This window comes from Lycium ferocissimum, unplaced genomic scaffold (genome assembly GCF_029784015.1).
Source record: "Lycium ferocissimum isolate CSIRO_LF1 unplaced genomic scaffold, AGI_CSIRO_Lferr_CH_V1 ctg60, whole genome shotgun sequence".
Taxonomy (NCBI): domain Eukaryota; kingdom Viridiplantae; phylum Streptophyta; class Magnoliopsida; order Solanales; family Solanaceae; genus Lycium; species Lycium ferocissimum.
The window spans coordinates 90,637-107,506 of NW_026726189.1; the positions used below are offsets into that span (position 1 = coordinate 90,637).

The 16,870-nt window shown below is 34.7% G+C and overlaps 2 protein-coding genes across 2 annotated transcripts; one reads left to right on the forward strand and one right to left on the reverse strand.

Moving 5' to 3' along the window:
- Positions 1-4,284: 4,284 nt before the first annotated feature.
- On the forward strand, positions 4,285-9,178 carry LOC132045157 (uncharacterized). Its single transcript, XM_059435699.1, has 3 exons — positions 4,285-4,426; positions 4,458-4,629; positions 8,919-9,178. The coding sequence occupies exons 2-3, from the start codon at positions 4,470-4,472 to the stop codon at positions 8,999-9,001; spliced, it is 243 nt and encodes an 80-aa protein (XP_059291682.1). The 5' UTR covers positions 4,285-4,426; positions 4,458-4,469; the 3' UTR covers positions 9,002-9,178.
- A 910-nt stretch (positions 9,179-10,088) lies between these two features.
- LOC132045156 (chaperone protein dnaJ 8, chloroplastic) lies at positions 10,089-12,072 on the reverse strand. The gene is made up of 3 exons (XM_059435698.1): positions 11,647-12,072; positions 11,194-11,262; positions 10,089-10,523 (listed from the first exon to the last, which is right to left on the reverse strand). The coding sequence occupies exons 1-3, from the start codon at positions 11,878-11,880 to the stop codon at positions 10,341-10,343; spliced, it is 486 nt and encodes a 161-aa protein (XP_059291681.1). The 5' UTR covers positions 11,881-12,072; the 3' UTR covers positions 10,089-10,340.
- Positions 12,073-16,870: the final 4,798 nt, after the last annotated feature.

Genomic DNA, 16,870 nt, shown 5'->3' on the forward strand with positions numbered 1-16,870 from the left:
TCGTTGCAACAAGTAGTTACTTGTTATAAAACTATTGTGGATATTTTCCAATGTATTCTCGACTTCATCGCTTCCGGGGGGGTTAAAAGGATCAAGATTCATTTTTTTGTTGCCGTTTTCGGTAGTCAACCATCCGAGGATCCTCGGGAAAACAAACTTCTTCCGCATAGTCCCCGACTTGACTTCGTAGGCGAGGAATGGCTTCAAATGCCCAAAAAAAAAAAAGAAAAATTATGCCACCAAAAATCGTAATAATCAATGAAGGAAAATAATTAAAAAGATAAAACATTGAAGAAAGAAAGTTTACCATGAAGGCCCAAGGGAAGCCATAGATGTTGGAAGTCTCACATTAGGGTTCAAAGCTTTGCACAAATATTCACCAACTTAAAACTTTTATGACCCCATGGATAGTTATTGAATGCCTCATGATCCTCCGAGAGTTTAATCAAACCAAGTTCTATATTATTCTTTACATCCTTGCCCAAAGAATAGAATTCACAAACCAAACTAAGCACAACGACTCCGTGCTTTCGAGATAGTTTCTCGACTTCAAGTCCGCTAGCAAAGCCGCTTTGTAGCTCTTTCCACAAACTTCCACCAAATCCAAATCATCATCAACCTGGCTTTGCCTTTCTTGCCTTTTCGTCGCCTGATGACTCGGGTGTCTTGGCTCCCTTGGATGACTTGGGTGTCTTCTGCTCCTTCTTTAATGTAACCGTAGGAAGAGGCCGTAGCGGAGTATGACACCTCGTACCGGTGATTATGGCAAACTCCTCGATGCCAAAACAACCGGTACGCCGCGTAGTTTATCCATATCTCATCGCTTTGCCGCAAATAATTCTTCGCTTTTCGAGAAGACCATACACAATGGTCATTTGAAACCTGCATTGTTGTCAGCAAATCTAGATACATGCCAAAACACGTGGCCCCGAAGAAATCCTCCAAGTCCTCCTCCCGAAGTATCTTCCTAAAGTAATCAAAGTGGCTTGCCCATGACCGATTTTACAACAAGATCACCATTCAAATCACCTAGTTTATCCATTGGCATCCGCACACGAACTTCTCAATACCGAAAGTTTCGACAACTTCATCATGGGAAGGTCCTGTCAATATCAGTCCCAATAGAAGAATCAACAGCCCCGATCGCCGACCTTTCAAAAGATGCAGTTTTATCCTCTTCATTGTCATCATTATTTACATCATGTTCTTCTTCTTCTTCTTCTTCTTCTTCTTCATTGTTTTCTTCTTCTTCTTTATCTTCTTCTCTTTCTTCTTCTCTTTCTTCTTCTTCTTTATCTTCTTCTTTTTCTTCTTCTTTTTCTTCGGCTTCTTCTTCTTCTTCTTCTTCTTCTTCTTTTTCTTCGCCTTCTTCTTCTCCTTCTTCTTCTTCTTCTTCTTTTTCTTCTTGTTCTTCTACTTGATCTTCTTTACTTTCTCCGTAAACTCCTACTCGAGAGGTTTCCTCGTTCGCCGGCTTGTTCGTAAAGAATATTTGCCCTCGTTCGTCAGAAGATCATCTAACGATGCCCCCTTATATCTTTTACTAACCGTAGATGATTTCTCCCCTTTTTTTTTTTCGTGAAGACATTTTATCCGCACAATGTGATATAAGCAAAAACACTTTCAATTGATTTGAAAACTATTTAAAGTAAACAAATAATGAATTTTTATAATAAAATTAAGCATATGTTCAAGTAACAAAGGTGTAATATATCGGGAACAACTCCATCATACGTTCCAACAACTTAATAAGTACAGAATAGATTATACATTCGTTGGAAAATATCAGACAGTTTGTCATAGCTCTTCCACAAAGAATCGTATTGATTATTTTAACGTACGGATAACTGTCGCAACAACCGGCAAAAGTTGTCGTGGAACATATGATATGACAGTTGTTCCAACGTATTAATCATTGGAAACCATCGTAACGCGTCGAAATTTTCCTCAAAGAATCGTTTTAACAATTTTCAACAGATTTTTAAATCAAGGCAATAACATATTCACTTGCCGCAACAACCTCAACAATCGTTTGTGTTTTTACCAATAAAATTAGAAATCAAGGTACTGCATTACTCACCTATAAAAAAAAAAAGGGCAAGTGCCCTTTTTCCTAAGCCTTACAAGGACAACAACAAGACAACAACATCTATTTCACCGCAGTGGTGCACCTCAAAGGCATTACAAACACACAAATAAAAAAAAATTGAACAAAATACACAAAAGAAAGGCATAGACACCGCCCATGTTCTTCCTCTTCTTTAACCAAAATTAATCATTTTCGTACTTTTATTTCAAAACCCTAACTTTTGAACCAGAAAAAACATTTGTTTCAATACAAACGCACAACCATCACAAGTTAAATAAAATAAAACCAACCTCAATCATTAAAAATGTCATAGCTTGTCGCAACAACTTACTCAAACTGGCGGGATAAAATCCAAAAAAATTCAACCCTTTTTCAAAACCCCAAGGAGAACAAGAACACAAACAAGACTAAAACCATAATTTCACAACCACATACATTATTTAACAACACAGTAAAACACCAACAAGCTGGAACAAATAACAGCAAATACGGTTTTGCAAGCCCAACAAGCCCTTTTTTCGAACTCCTGCTGAGAAAGAGAACACAAACAACACCAAAAAAACCAGAATTTCACAACCACATACACTATTTACAAACACACAAACCCCAACAACTCGAACAAATACAAAGAGTCATGGTTTCTCAAGGATCGAACAACAAAATAAATAATATTGCGTTACAAACCCATGTTATTCTTCTTCTTCTCCGACCAAAATCATCATTTTCTCATTTTGATTTCAAAACCCTAACTTTAAAAGAAGAAAATATCGAGCGATTTTACCCGAGAGAAAACTTGAGAGCTAGGGCCGTCACAGCCGCTTTACAAGAGGTTGACGACTAAGCAGTTCAAGCACATTTAGCGGCCGAGATCAAGCCTCGTGGGTTTGAACTTGAAAGTTTGAAGGAGAACAGATGGATCGTGTGTTTTGAAAAAGTGTTTCATGTATTTCGATATGGACCGATGTTGAGTTTGAAATAAATTGGGTCGGATTAAATGATTTGTGGTCTTTTTGTATTTTATAAAAGATTAACAAGTTTGGCAAAATACATTTTCAACCCCAATTTTCTTAATCCCAAATTTAATCGGGTTTTGACTTAATGTGGTCCCTACAAGTCACCTCTAGTAATTTCCAAACTTAAACGACACCTTCAGTTAATTCTTCCCTGTTGGGGCTGGGGTACAATTGGATGCCATTATTCTCAGCCCAAGACCAATTTGATCAGGCCCATGGATTAGTGTTTGACTTTTGTTAATATCCTGTTCTGCTTTTACAATGGGGAAAAAAAAAAAAGATAGCAGGTAAGAAGATTGTAAATAAAGCCTTGACATGTGATTAAAAGGTAAAAATGTCCGGCTCCACTTTAATTCAGTTACGTATCGTTTGGTATGACAAAAGGTTATATTCAAGACTAATTTTTCAGATCGTATTCTGTTTTATCCGTATACCTCCTACCAAACACGGTATAAAATATTCTGTTCTATTTTTACAATGGGAAAAAAAAAAAAAGAGATAGCAGGTAAAAAGATTGTAAATAAAGCCTTGACATGTGATTAAAAGTTAAAATTGTCTGGCTCCACTTTAATTCAGTTAGTATTTGATTTATGATAGGTTTTGTTCCGGTCAATTTGTGCAGATCTCAATTATTCTATATGTTACTTTTCAACATTTCAGGTAAGTTTATCTACCGCAATCTAGATAGATGAAAAAAATTTACATGATGTTTATGTGAACCTAAGATCTCACATTTCTTCATTTATTCACTGACCACTAGAACAAATCTTAAGTGGAAAAGTTTTTTGTTCCAATATTCGAATTTTAAATCCTAAAAGTTAAAAGTTCACATGAAATCAATTCTTATCAAACTAAGATCTTATCATTTTATATGTCTTGATTTAATTAAATAAATTCAAGAATATATTAAAGATTTATGAATATTAAAATTTTAAACTAAAAGCGTAAATAATTAGTACGGAGTAACTTAAGAATAAAAAATTATTAATTTTCTATTTTAAAATCAGATTAAAAAGGAGAATAAACAACATGAATTGAAACGGAGGGTAACATATGTTGTTATTTTTCCTATTAGCATTTAGCACTTAGAAGCTGTTTATTTAAGCAAATTAGTATTGCGAATAATTAGTACTACTATTTTTGACAATATAATAAAGAGAAGAAAGAAAAAGATGAAGCGATGCACCACGAGCCAGTCAACACGTGCAGCTAGAGAGGGAGTGCACGACCAGCCCAACCGCGCAGGCTGGGACTAAAAATGAATAGCCTCTTTCTTAACAATTCTTGTTGAAAAAGAAAGTCGATAGGGTTTAAGGGTTTTATTAAGCAACAAAAAAAATAGAGAGAAAGGAAAAAAGGGCAAACAAATGGAGAAGAATACGGGAAGTGAGACGAAGAAGATTAATGGAGGAGGGTTTAGGGCCAAAATGGAGCATGCCTTGTATAGCGGCGAGAAGAAGTACGTCATTGGTGGCATCGCCGTTATCGGCGTCATCTTTGGTATTCCCTGGTACTTCATGACCCGAGGTTAGTTAATTTTCCTTCTCCTTATATTAACATCAGTTTATCCAAGTTGCTGAGTATAGCAACAATTAATTGTTTTTTAACTCAATATGTGATTACCTCTAGTTGGTGAACATGTGTGAACCCTTAACATCTAATTGTCCCAATATTCAAGCAATTTTTCTACTGTCCAAATTACTTCCTTGGAATCTGAGTCCCATTTATTCTTTACCCTGCTACTGATATGAGAGATTGAACATACCATGGTTGCCCAGAATCCATTTTTTAAGATAACCGTGGTGTGCTTGCACGCACCTCGACTAATTCTATGGTTTACATGCTACCCACCAACACAGATACCGGATAACTCTATCTGTCCTAGTCCTGGACAGATGAGAAGAAATCAAAGGATTTGACTTTGAGACCTCATGGTTCTTAACCCTCTTTATTGCCCACTAGGCCACACCCTTGGGTGCCCCAGAATCCATATCATCAAAGACCACATATTTTTGTGAAAGCGTTGGCATTTTTTACCCCATTATGATTGCAAATAAGCCAACTTCCGCTGGCCTCTCAACCCTCAAATCACCAAAAAGATCAAGTCTTGCCGTGGTTTAACGCCACATTCATTAAGAAACAACATGGCTTCATCTCCATAACTAAAATCCTTCATCTCAAACTAGTTGGGTTGATGTATGAATCGTTAATATCCAATTGTTCCATTCGCGCCACTTTCAGTAGGAAGTTGGAATTTTTACGCTACCCAAATTACTTCCCTTGAATCTGATTCCCATTTTTGGGTTACCCTGCTACTGAACCAAGACTAGAAAATGAAAAGCAAAAAAGAAGATTCCCCCTAAACAAGTGTCAAACAAAGTTCAAATATTTACCCTAGTGTAGCTTATAATGGAAAATGCCTCCAAAGTTAGAGAGATTATAAGTTATTGTGAGATTAGGTATTCTCCGATTTGGTAACAGTGTCACCCGTTTTCTCCTCTGTTATGTTATGTAGTTCTTATTGATTCTCACAATGTTGGTCTCTTCTCTTTACCTGTACACGAAATAAAATTGGCAGATAGCACTGAGCTGACTCTTCTTCGATAGCTTTCATGTGCCGAACCCCATACAATTTGTTTCGTAGTCATAGCTTATTGGCCTGAGATTCTCCATTGAAGGAATGGCAAGGAGTGAAATTCAGTCTCCCTCTCCGCTTTGTCTCCTTTTCTTCTGAAGAATGCTTTGACCTGACACTATTCTTAAGCTTCCTTTCTTTGGGAGTAGGATCTCTTTCCTAGGAGCTCATAGAAAGATAGTTAAGTCAGATAGACAATTAGCACACGTCTTGTTATTTGTTGCAATAAGGCAAACACTGGTGGTACGATTTAATGTTTCCATGTACCAAAGCGGTTAGAATGAGCAAAAAGGTGTTACTTTTGAGCTATCATCTGATGTGTATTTTGTTGCTTTACTTCAAAAGGATATTATTCAATTCTGCTCAATAAGAAGATAAAAAAAAAAATTTTTTAACCCTCAGGGGTTGGCCTGGTGGCAATTGACTTGAGCCTTGGGGTGCTCCCTTTCAAGGTCTCAAGTTCGAAACCCGCTTTCGAGGGCCATGGTCGGGGAAACCCCGAATTACCCGTGGTGCACTTGCGGGAAACTCCTTGCCGAGGGCCCGTGCACCCCCGGGATTAGTCGGGGCTCAAAGAGACTTTGGACACCCGGTGCTTAATCAAAAAAAAACATAGGAATTTTTCTCGTCTTTCTTTTTTGGTGGTGGGGTGGAGAGGAGTCTTTGGGGTTGTTCTTTGATTTTCTCATGAATAGAATCTGTCAGGATATGTCTATGTCAGGGGAAACAGACACGTAGAAGTGCAAATATAAGGGGCTGCTGAGCAGCACAACTTTTTTTATTTTTTATTTTTTTTATAACCGATAAATACTTGAGGGTCAATGGTACACTGTTTGAAAGTCTATGGTTAATGTACCCTCCCCTCTATCCTTCTCCGCTTGAAAAGGCTGGACTGTTATTCATAAATAAGGCTAAAATATGAGGCACCCACTCCTTTTTACTAAATGAAGTGAAACTAGCAGAGTCGGTATGTATATAGTAAGAGAATTCGAGATAAACAGATGCCACACACATAAAATTCACTCAGTAGTGGTTCTAAAAAACTTCATCTCATGAAAAGATTGTTGGTATAGCTGCATTCCTTCACCCCCAGCTAAATAATTTCTGTAGGGTTCCTAGTTGTAATGTTTTGTTTCATTTAGGCTTCATCAAAAAACAATGTGTTTCATTTAGTGATTTTAAGGTTCTATAGGTCTATGGAGTGTGCTGCATCAGTGCTGATACAACAGACAGTTATCTGCTTTTGTCTGTCTATGGTTCTTGTTGTTATGAGGTTTGTTTAGGTCAAATTTATTGAGAGCACTTAGCTTATAACTCAGGCCAATTGATAACTAACAGATATAAAAGGATCTGGATGTGCCATGTACAAGATATATATGAATCCTAGCAGTTGTTATAAGCATAATGCAGTCTCAAAAGGCTGTCCGATCATGTTTGCCTATGAATATGCTAGTTCACTATTTTCTTCATCTATTTGTATGGAGTACATTGTACTGCGATTTCAAATGGTAAATTCAGCATTTGGAACCCAAATATCATACATCTTATGTAGATGATCCTTTCACTTGGGAAAAAAAAAATGGAAAAAAATTCTGCTGGATCACATATTTAAAATATAATTTATAGATAAAAGAAATAATAAATCGGTGAATCATGCCCTGATGTGTTGGCTGTGGATCCTTATAAGAGTTCTTTTATTTAAAATAGGGAAAAGGGTCAAATTTACTCTCCAAGTATGGTTTATAGATTAAATTTGCCCTCCGTTAGAGTTAGGAGTCAAATTTGCCCCTCACATTAACATACTTGTTAAAATTGCCCTTATTATGGATGGAAGTGTGACTAGGACTCCTTATCAGTCCGCATAGGCGCCATGTGTGTAAGTAAATTTATTTTTCCTTTAAATCTTAGTGTAAAAACATAAAGGGAAAATGGTCAAAAATACCCCTCTACTTTGATAAATTGGCTAGTTTTACCTTCCGTTATAAGTTGGGATCAAAAATACCCCTCCCGTTAGCAAAGTTAACAAAAATACCTCTAATTTGACGGTTTTCCCCAAATCAACTTAAAATCCACAATTCATTTAAAGTTACCCGATTTCAAATGAATCTCAATTACTCGACCAGCGACCCACCAGATCAACCCAAAAAAAAAGGAAGAGAGAATCAAATTACCAGATCCACATTTCGCCGTTTTCCCTTCTTCATTTAAAATTACCCTGCTTTAGGTTAATGATATCTTCTTATTTCATCAAAAAAAAAAAAAAAAAAAAGAGGGTGGGGGGGTGGGGGGAGCAAATGTGTGATTCATAGTTCAAAGAATTGTTGGTGACTTATAATCTATGCTTATGGGTTAAGACAGACGAAGCCTCTCATGTAAATCTAATGGATGAGTCAGTGTTTGGGTTCAAGAGAGAAGACCCAATATAAAAGATGCAGACCTGGAAGTGTCCGCTGGAATTGAAACAAAGAAGAAGGGAAAAGGGCTAAATGTGGATCTAGTAATTTGATTTTTTTTTTTTTTTTTTTTTTTTGGGTTGATCTGGCTGGTCGGTGGGTCGTGTTTAATTGGGATTCATTTGAAATCGGGTAATTTTTAATGAATTGTGGATTTGAAGTTGTATTTTGTTAACTTTGCTAACGGGAGGGGTATTATTGACCCTAGCTTGTCAAGGAAGGTAAAACTAGCCAATTTATGAAAGTAGAGGGGTATTTTTGACCATTTTTTAGGTTTTTACACTAAGATTTAAAAGGAAAAACAAATTTATTTACACACATGGCGCCTATGTGGACTGATAGTAGTCCTAGTCACACTTCCATCCATAATAAGGGCAATTTTAACAAGTATGTTAACGGGAGGGGCAAATTTGACCCCTAACTCTACCGGAGGGCAAATTAAATCTATAAACCATACTTGGAAGATAAATTTGACCCTTTTCCCATTTAAAATATGACCAGCTTTCTTACTCTTTCCTCCTTTGTGTTGCTTGTTCCGTTGAGAAAGGAACATCGCTACGAGCTATGGACAATGCGTCCACCCATTTGTGTACTCCTCTTAACCTTTATCTGCTGTGGGAGCATTATTCTGTTACAAAATGCATTTGTGCTCCCTCAACTCCAATTCATCTTTGGATATCAGGAACGGAGGAAGCTGATTAATCTTTTTCCCCCTTTTTCTTTTGAAGGCTCCAAGCAACAATCTCACCAAGATTACCTGGAAAAAGCTGATAAGGCACGGAGTGCGAGACTTTCATCCTCAACCAAATAATGAAAAGAATTACTTCAATCAGGTTTCCGGTGCCAATTCCTTCAGGCTTTTGAGTTAAAGTTAGATGCGCGGTGTTCCCCAACGACTTATATAAATGCCTCTTTTGGACAATTTTGTGTAATATGAAGATGTATTGCATACCGAACCAAATCATAATCGAAAGACCTATTTTGTGTCTTTCATTGTCAAGTATGTTGGAGTTGAACATATTGACATTCATTCAAGTCCCTCTTAATCTTAACATTGGAAAGTTCTCTTGCTGGTATTGTCGTAGAATATAGCCTTTCTTGTCACGTTCGATACTGATTAACAGGTATATTACCTAACTACCTGAATTATGGACGTGATACACAATTCAAATCTCACAACTTCCATAAGAGAATTGGATATTGGACGTGGATTGTTTAGCACATTATTAGGAGGTGATTAATTAGGATGTGAACAGGAAGTCATATTTCCACCATTGTGTAGAGAAACTAAATGATCACGTCGCTCGAGTTTAAGTTGTATATCCCTCTTTAAGGAAGTTTACTTGTATGATATGACAGTATAAATAATTTTGTATACTTGTAAATTTCTTTGTAAGATAACGACAATAACATATCCGGTTTATGGGTGAGATTCAAGATCCAAAATATCTTTATATGGTAGTATGAATAAATTTGTATACTATAATGTATGTAACTTAAATTCTTCACATAATATTGCTGGAGTGAATGCCTAAACGAAAGCTGTAGGTGAAAGTAACATTCCTTATATGTTCGCATTTTCGCCATCTTCGTTATCATTATAAAATTGACCACTCGATCTTTTTGTTCTTGAAGAAACTTAGTTATGATAAGTTACAGGGCATATTGTATCGTGAGAAAAATGCATGACTTCCTTGCAAGTTGCAATAAAGAATTCGAATCTGTGACGCTATAATTAATAACTTTTTTACTAAGATGTATCTTCTATAGATATCAAGGCGACCGACACAAATCCATATTCATAATATTTGCCATAAAAAGTTGTCCTCATAGGCATCATCAACATTGTTGCTGTTACAACGTTACAGCTCTGTGCCAGATATAATAAGAACTAGATATAATAAGAACTTCAATCTTTTATTTATCAATGAGATGCATGCATCATATCATCACAGTTAATAAGAACAAACAAGGAGGGAATCCCAATATGTACAAAGAAACCTTCCCCCTTACTTCCTCTTGAATATGTACAGAAACCTCAAACCATCTTCGATTTTAAGAAGATGGGTGGGTTTTGAATTTTGGATGGGTGGGTTTTGAATTTTGGATTTTTCGACTAATAACATAATTCCCAAGTCATTAATTAAAGATCAGATGTAAGGATTAATATGAGAAGTATAATCACGAATGCCGGCACCTTCCCATCCCATCCACTCTTCCCACATATCCCAATCAGGTTCATTCATTCCTCTCATAGAATCATCATTATCATCATACTCCTCAATCATCTCCATCTGTGCTCTTGTTTCACCCCTCAAGTTACTCATCACAACCTGCAACACAAACACATACATCAGTGAAAAGAAATAGTAGAATTTATTTAATGATAAATATAAAAGCGACTACTACGCCCTAATCCCAAACAAGTCAAGGCCTCTTAGATCTATGTTGTATTTTATTTTAGATCATGATAAAGATGTACAATTAAAATCCAAATTACTAAGAAATATAGACCACTTTTACAAGTTCATTACGTAATGATAAACATTGGATAGTGATACCATCAGGTTAGGGGCATCTTTCAACATTAGTGAAAGAGACATCACTATGTTTGCTAATTTTATTGGTCAGAAAGACCATCAAAGTGAAGTCATTGATACCAACTTTTACTTTGTTTGTGGGCAAAGAGTCATTGTAAAGCCTTTGGTATGCAAAAAGTCATATTCCACAAGGATCCCACCACTTTGATGTATTCCCAAGAAAAGGTTAGTTTTTTTAATAGTAATACTTACTCCATCAAGGAATCCAAGTTCATTTTATTTGGTCCTCTTTCATATTCTTATCTTCTATATACTTTAAAAAAGTGAATCAAAGAAACTAGATGATTAATCCTACTCGACACTCAATATTTATTCACACACTGTCATTATAGCTTAGCCAAAAACATAAATAAAAATTAATGAATCAACATAAAATCAAACGTAGCTGTACGAAACAACTTACATCGTATGCTTCATTGATTTGGTGAAATTGGACATCACAATTGTTTCCCCTGCATACGTCCGGGTGATACTGTAAATCCAATTAAAGACATCATGTTAATTACTTAACATTTATCATAAGCTTATAAAAATTAACAAAAAATGGGCACCATGTTTTTTCTTGGGTGCTAAATTACCAAAATAGGCATCATGTTAATTACATAACATTTTATTATAGGCAAATAAAAATGGACAAAAATACCAAAAATAGGCAATAACCGGATTAACCTGCGATAAATTAGTAGAAACATTTTTCCTTTTCTCCTTTTAAATTTTTCCAGGTCTCAAATAGAAATTCATTGAGCTTGAACGCCATTAAAACGATTAAAAGGATATATTTTAATTATCCCTTGGGGGGTGTAACAATTATAAATCAAGAATCTAGATGGGAAACAATTGAAGGATAAACAAATACCTGAAGAGCAAGTTGTCTAAAGGCCTTTCTAACTTCAGATTCAGAAGCACCTGGTTGAATCCTCAACGTCTTATACGGATCAGCAACCGTAGATGATGAATAAACACAAGAAACCTTAAATCCATTTTTGTTGTTCCTTGTCTTCTTTTTTGATGAATTCCTCAAACGAAACAAAGATGCAGATGCTGCCCCACATCCCCCAATACTCCCCACCATACCCATAGCAGTAGCCATTGATATTTGAATGTACTCAACCAAGATCCAATGAGAAATCACAAAATATAACAATCTTTATATAGATTAATTACACAAATATCTAATGTCAATCAATTTGTAGCAACCCAAATGGGAAAATGAGACTATTTTTATGTTTGTTAATAAAGGTTAGCAAGTTGTTAAAAATGGAATATAATTTGAAATGGACGTGGAAAGAAAGAGGGTGTTTTGAGTATATATAAGCACAAAAAAGGAAAAAAGAATGGTGTGGTAATTATTTTTTTTTTTTTTTTTTTGAGGTGATAATATGGTGGTGGATATGGGAGGGTGACGTGTCTGTCTCGTTTATCGAGGTGCCGTGTCTAGCTCAGAGCGGTTTTAGTTTTATTTGAGTGGTGAAAAAGACGTGAGGACAGACAAAACAAGTGAGGCCCATTTTGGCCCAGTCATTTTTTTGATCTTATCCAAACCTTTTAACTGTTTCATATTTGGTCTCCATTTGGAATCTTCTTTCTTCAAAGTATATGCCGCTTCTTGCGTTTATTGACCCCTTCTTAATTATTTTATCTTATTTAAATCGTGTTTTCACTGATGAATGTTTCTAAATTTGACAACCATCTTTAATAGGATTATTATTAAGAATATCTTATCCTCAATGTGAGTATCACTTGAAATACGGTTTGTAATTGCTTTATCCTAATTTTTTGTCCTAATTCTGTTAATTGTTTTGAAGGTCGTCAATATTATATGCTCACAAATTCATAAAATATTAAAATGTCCTTTTCAATTTATGATTATATTCAGTTTGAAATCATTTTGCATACTTTAAATTATATTACTAAACATCAAGTTATCTCTATCTCTTTGATATATGTTTATTCCGTAGCAAACTTGCTTTCCAATAATAATTCTTTCAATAAATTATCTAATTATGTGATTAAAAACTTGAAAAATGAATAATATATGATTAAGAAGCTATCATCTTAAAAGAGTTGTATCTAAAAAATATACACAAATTATCATTTTTTAGTCAAAACTTATGAAGTGCATTGTTACCTTGATTTTGGGTTCAGATTTATCACCGGCTTCACTGGACTAGTAATAGAAGATCTACAGGTACAAAAGCAGATCAAAATGTTGGGAGAGAGAGCATATGAGGTGTTTCCTAGTCATCACATGTGGCTCACTCTGCAATTCCAGCAAGAAGGGCGTGTTTGTACACTTTGGGAATTGTGTAGAGTGAAGATAGGAAACGTCGGTGAATGGCCACATATTTTTACTGGATAATGTATATCCGCTAGATCCCGTGGCAAACAGAACCGTAACGCATACACGGCTTGGATTATCCACATATATACGTGGCATACATGCAATGTAAACGTGGATGCTCCATTTTTTATAGTTTCCGTGCTCTATGGACTTGGTTTTTTTCTTAGTTTTAACTGTCAGAAGTTGGCAAGGAACTAGTGCGAAATTACGAGGCTACTTAGCAGGATGCGGCGTTTCGGTTACATTTTTTTCCTCCTAACCTAATAATGGATAATCCACCTATAAATTTTTTAAAAAAATGGATAATGGAGTATAATAATTAGGAAAGCTGAATGAAAGATGAATAGTTAGAATTACTGAATATTTTTAAATGTGTAAATTACACAATTTAATTTTTTTTTCATTACGGCCTTTTCAACTTTCTTTTTGAATTGAGGATCCATCGGAAACAACTTTTCTATCCCAAAAAAAAAGCGTTCTTTTTAAACCCAACTTTAGGCATTACACCGAATATATTTGTTCATAATATCTTTTTTAGAAAAAAAATAGTAGTAGTAAGAATGGTTAGAAATCAAGAAGTGAGTATATATGGTATAAAAACACTACAGGGTCGTTTGGTGCATGGTATAGGTTGGGATATCCCAGCACTAATTTTTTTAGACGTAGTTTTGTGTAGATGATAAATTTATCCTTGGGATCAGATAAAATAATCCCAAAAGGTGGGATAAATTAGTCCCGGAATTATAATCCCGGGATAATTTTGGCTACCTACCAAACGACCACTACTGGTATATGTTAGATTCCACATCGTTGGGATTTACAATTACTTTTCTTATGATTTTACATATCTGGTATTATGAGCTAAATTTTAAGCTTCAATTAGATTAAATGTTCATTTGTCTAGCATACATATTTGTTCATTTTTTTAACATAGATATTTGCCGCCACTCCCCCCCCCCCCCACCCCAGGCCTCCCACCTACCATGTTATATATGTTGACTACGCTTTAGATGTCCAATTTTGAGGTGTGCATCGATTGGCGATTTAAAAATGAATGATTTTGAGCATCTCTCACCTAACGAAGCTGGCTGAACAGCTAGACTCGATTCATTTTCTTGTTATCATATCGAAGCCTATGTTCATCCCAATTTCTTACTTCACCCAATCTTGAAACCTATTATATTTCGCAAGCTCTAGATGTCTTGTCTCAAAAGTGCATAAATGTGAGATCCCACATTAGATTGGGAATTTAAAAATGTATTTCCGTATATAATCTTGTATTTGTTGGAATCGAAATAATCAGGACGTGATGCGGAAGCTAATAATTGCAAACCTCTAACGACAATAAATCAAACGACAAAGAAAAACATACTGAAAAAGGCATAATATTCTAATTATATGGTTTGATCAATTGATCTACATATGAAAACTAATATAAAAACATAAAAACTATTGGTAGAAAAATCTCTCCCTAAACAAAACTCTCTAAACGACTACGTTATGAATGTTATTGTGTTATGAACGAGAAGAATAAATCCTCTATTTATAGAAGTCTAAATCTTCTCCTACAAGAAAAAGAATAAATATGGTAGAATACTTTTCCACAAAGAAAACCTTTTCTACCAAGAAATACCTTTTGAATTAAAACACAATTATGGTAAAATTCAAATGAGATAGGAAATTCAGGGCAAACCCTAATTAATAGTGTTATCCTCTCACATCATGAGTTAATTTTTTAATTTAATTAGCTATCTCCAAGATTAAATTCTTGCCATGAAAATTATTTAATAACAAAAATTATATGTTGGTCAATAACAATATGTATGTTTTGTGATCTCTAGGTTGCAGAACGTTCGATCATCAACTTTTTGTGTCACAATTGCAACCATTATTTAAGGATCGTCTTACACTTTATAACTTGGACGGGTACACCTACATAGTGTAGTTTCGATTTGTGAGTTTGGACGATATTTTTGGAACAAAAATGGATGAAAAAGAATTCTAGAAGCAGTTGATGCAAGCTTCACACGCTTGAAATAGCATTGATATATATTTCACTTCACATAAAACAAAAATGGATGACAAAAGTATAGGAGAACGATAGTTTTTAATTTAATTAATGCTGAAAATGAACTTAGACTTCTTAGAGAAACAAGGTAATTACACTAAGACATGCATGCATGACAGCTTTATTGTATTGAAGATGAATCAATAAATATAATGAATTTGTTATAAATTCCACTAGTTTTATTTCAACCTATAGCCTCAGCATTCTTTATCATTTTTAGGCAGGGGTATCTTGCACCAATAATGTGAAAGAGAACACTGATTGATACCTTTGGCACTACATGCTAAATTAATATAGATAAAATGCTAAAAATCCAAAAAGAAAAGAAAAAAAATGTAATAAAGGAGTTGATGGCGAATAAATTGTTGTTTAAAATAATATATCCCGCTGTCAGTAATGGACGACATTGATGTTTTTCTTTCTTTGTCCCTAAACGTTGCTGATATTTCATGGAAAAAAATAATTTACTGGGGAAAAAAATACTCCGTATCATTCAAGAAAGGCATCTCCCATCATCAAGGCATCTCCCATCATCAATGTACAAGTTTTGTATTCTATAAGACTCAGACGATATTAGTTATCCATTTTCCTATCTGCTATCATTGGCAGAGTGATGGCATCTATTCGTTATTTTAGTATAATAAGTATTGCAATAAAATGGTTTGTTACCTTAAATTGTCAAAAATATCTTTCTGCAAATAAGTGGATCGGATTATACACGTAGCTCATTGATCTTCACAAATATCCCAAAATCATAGTATATCCATATCACAGCTTGTTGCAACTTGCAGTCGATCCGCACCTTTACAACATGAACAATATACAATTGAGAAAATATCTTCATACCTTATCGTAACCTTAAGTTATTACCACATTATCTAACAAATAATTATTGATGGAAAAAATATTTTTTCCTCCGCGATAGTGTAATACGAAGATCACTAAGATTGAATGGACTTTCCCCTGCAAACAAAACTTGTGCCCTCTAAAATATCGTACTCTGACCATGCATTCACAGGGGCGGACTCACGTGATTTCAAGTGGATTCAATTGAACCCACTTCGTCCGGAAATTTACTGTTTATAGAAGGAAAAATATTACTAAATCTCGTATATAAAAGCGATTGAATCCGCTTGATGCAAGTTTTGGGTTTGGAGCAACGGTCAAGTGGGTTCATTCCAGAGTGACAATGCGGGATCGATTCTCTTTTATAACATTGCACAGGCTGTTTTTTGTTGTTTTTGGGTCATTACTCCTAGGCACGGCAATTGGCCAACCATTTTACGGAAAGAAAACAAAACAATTGACCATTAGACCAACTATATTCAAGTAAAATTTATTTATTACTTTTATATTGTCTTTCTTTATTCTATTTCATCTTTTATATTTTGATTTCTTACTCAAATTCAATAATAATATTCTAAAATCTATTTTAGTTCAAACAAAAATTAAACTTTTTATAAATTGAATTTTGGTACTCTGTTTCATAGTTTTTTGCTACAACATGCAACTATATTTGTTGAAACTATATATAGTTTGTAGTTTATTTTAATTTAGTTAATTTTTATATTATTTTTGTTTTGTTTAAAACATTTTAATATTGTCTTTCGTTCGTAAATAACACTGATAATTATAAATGATTTTGTTAATTACATAGAGCTATTAATTTTT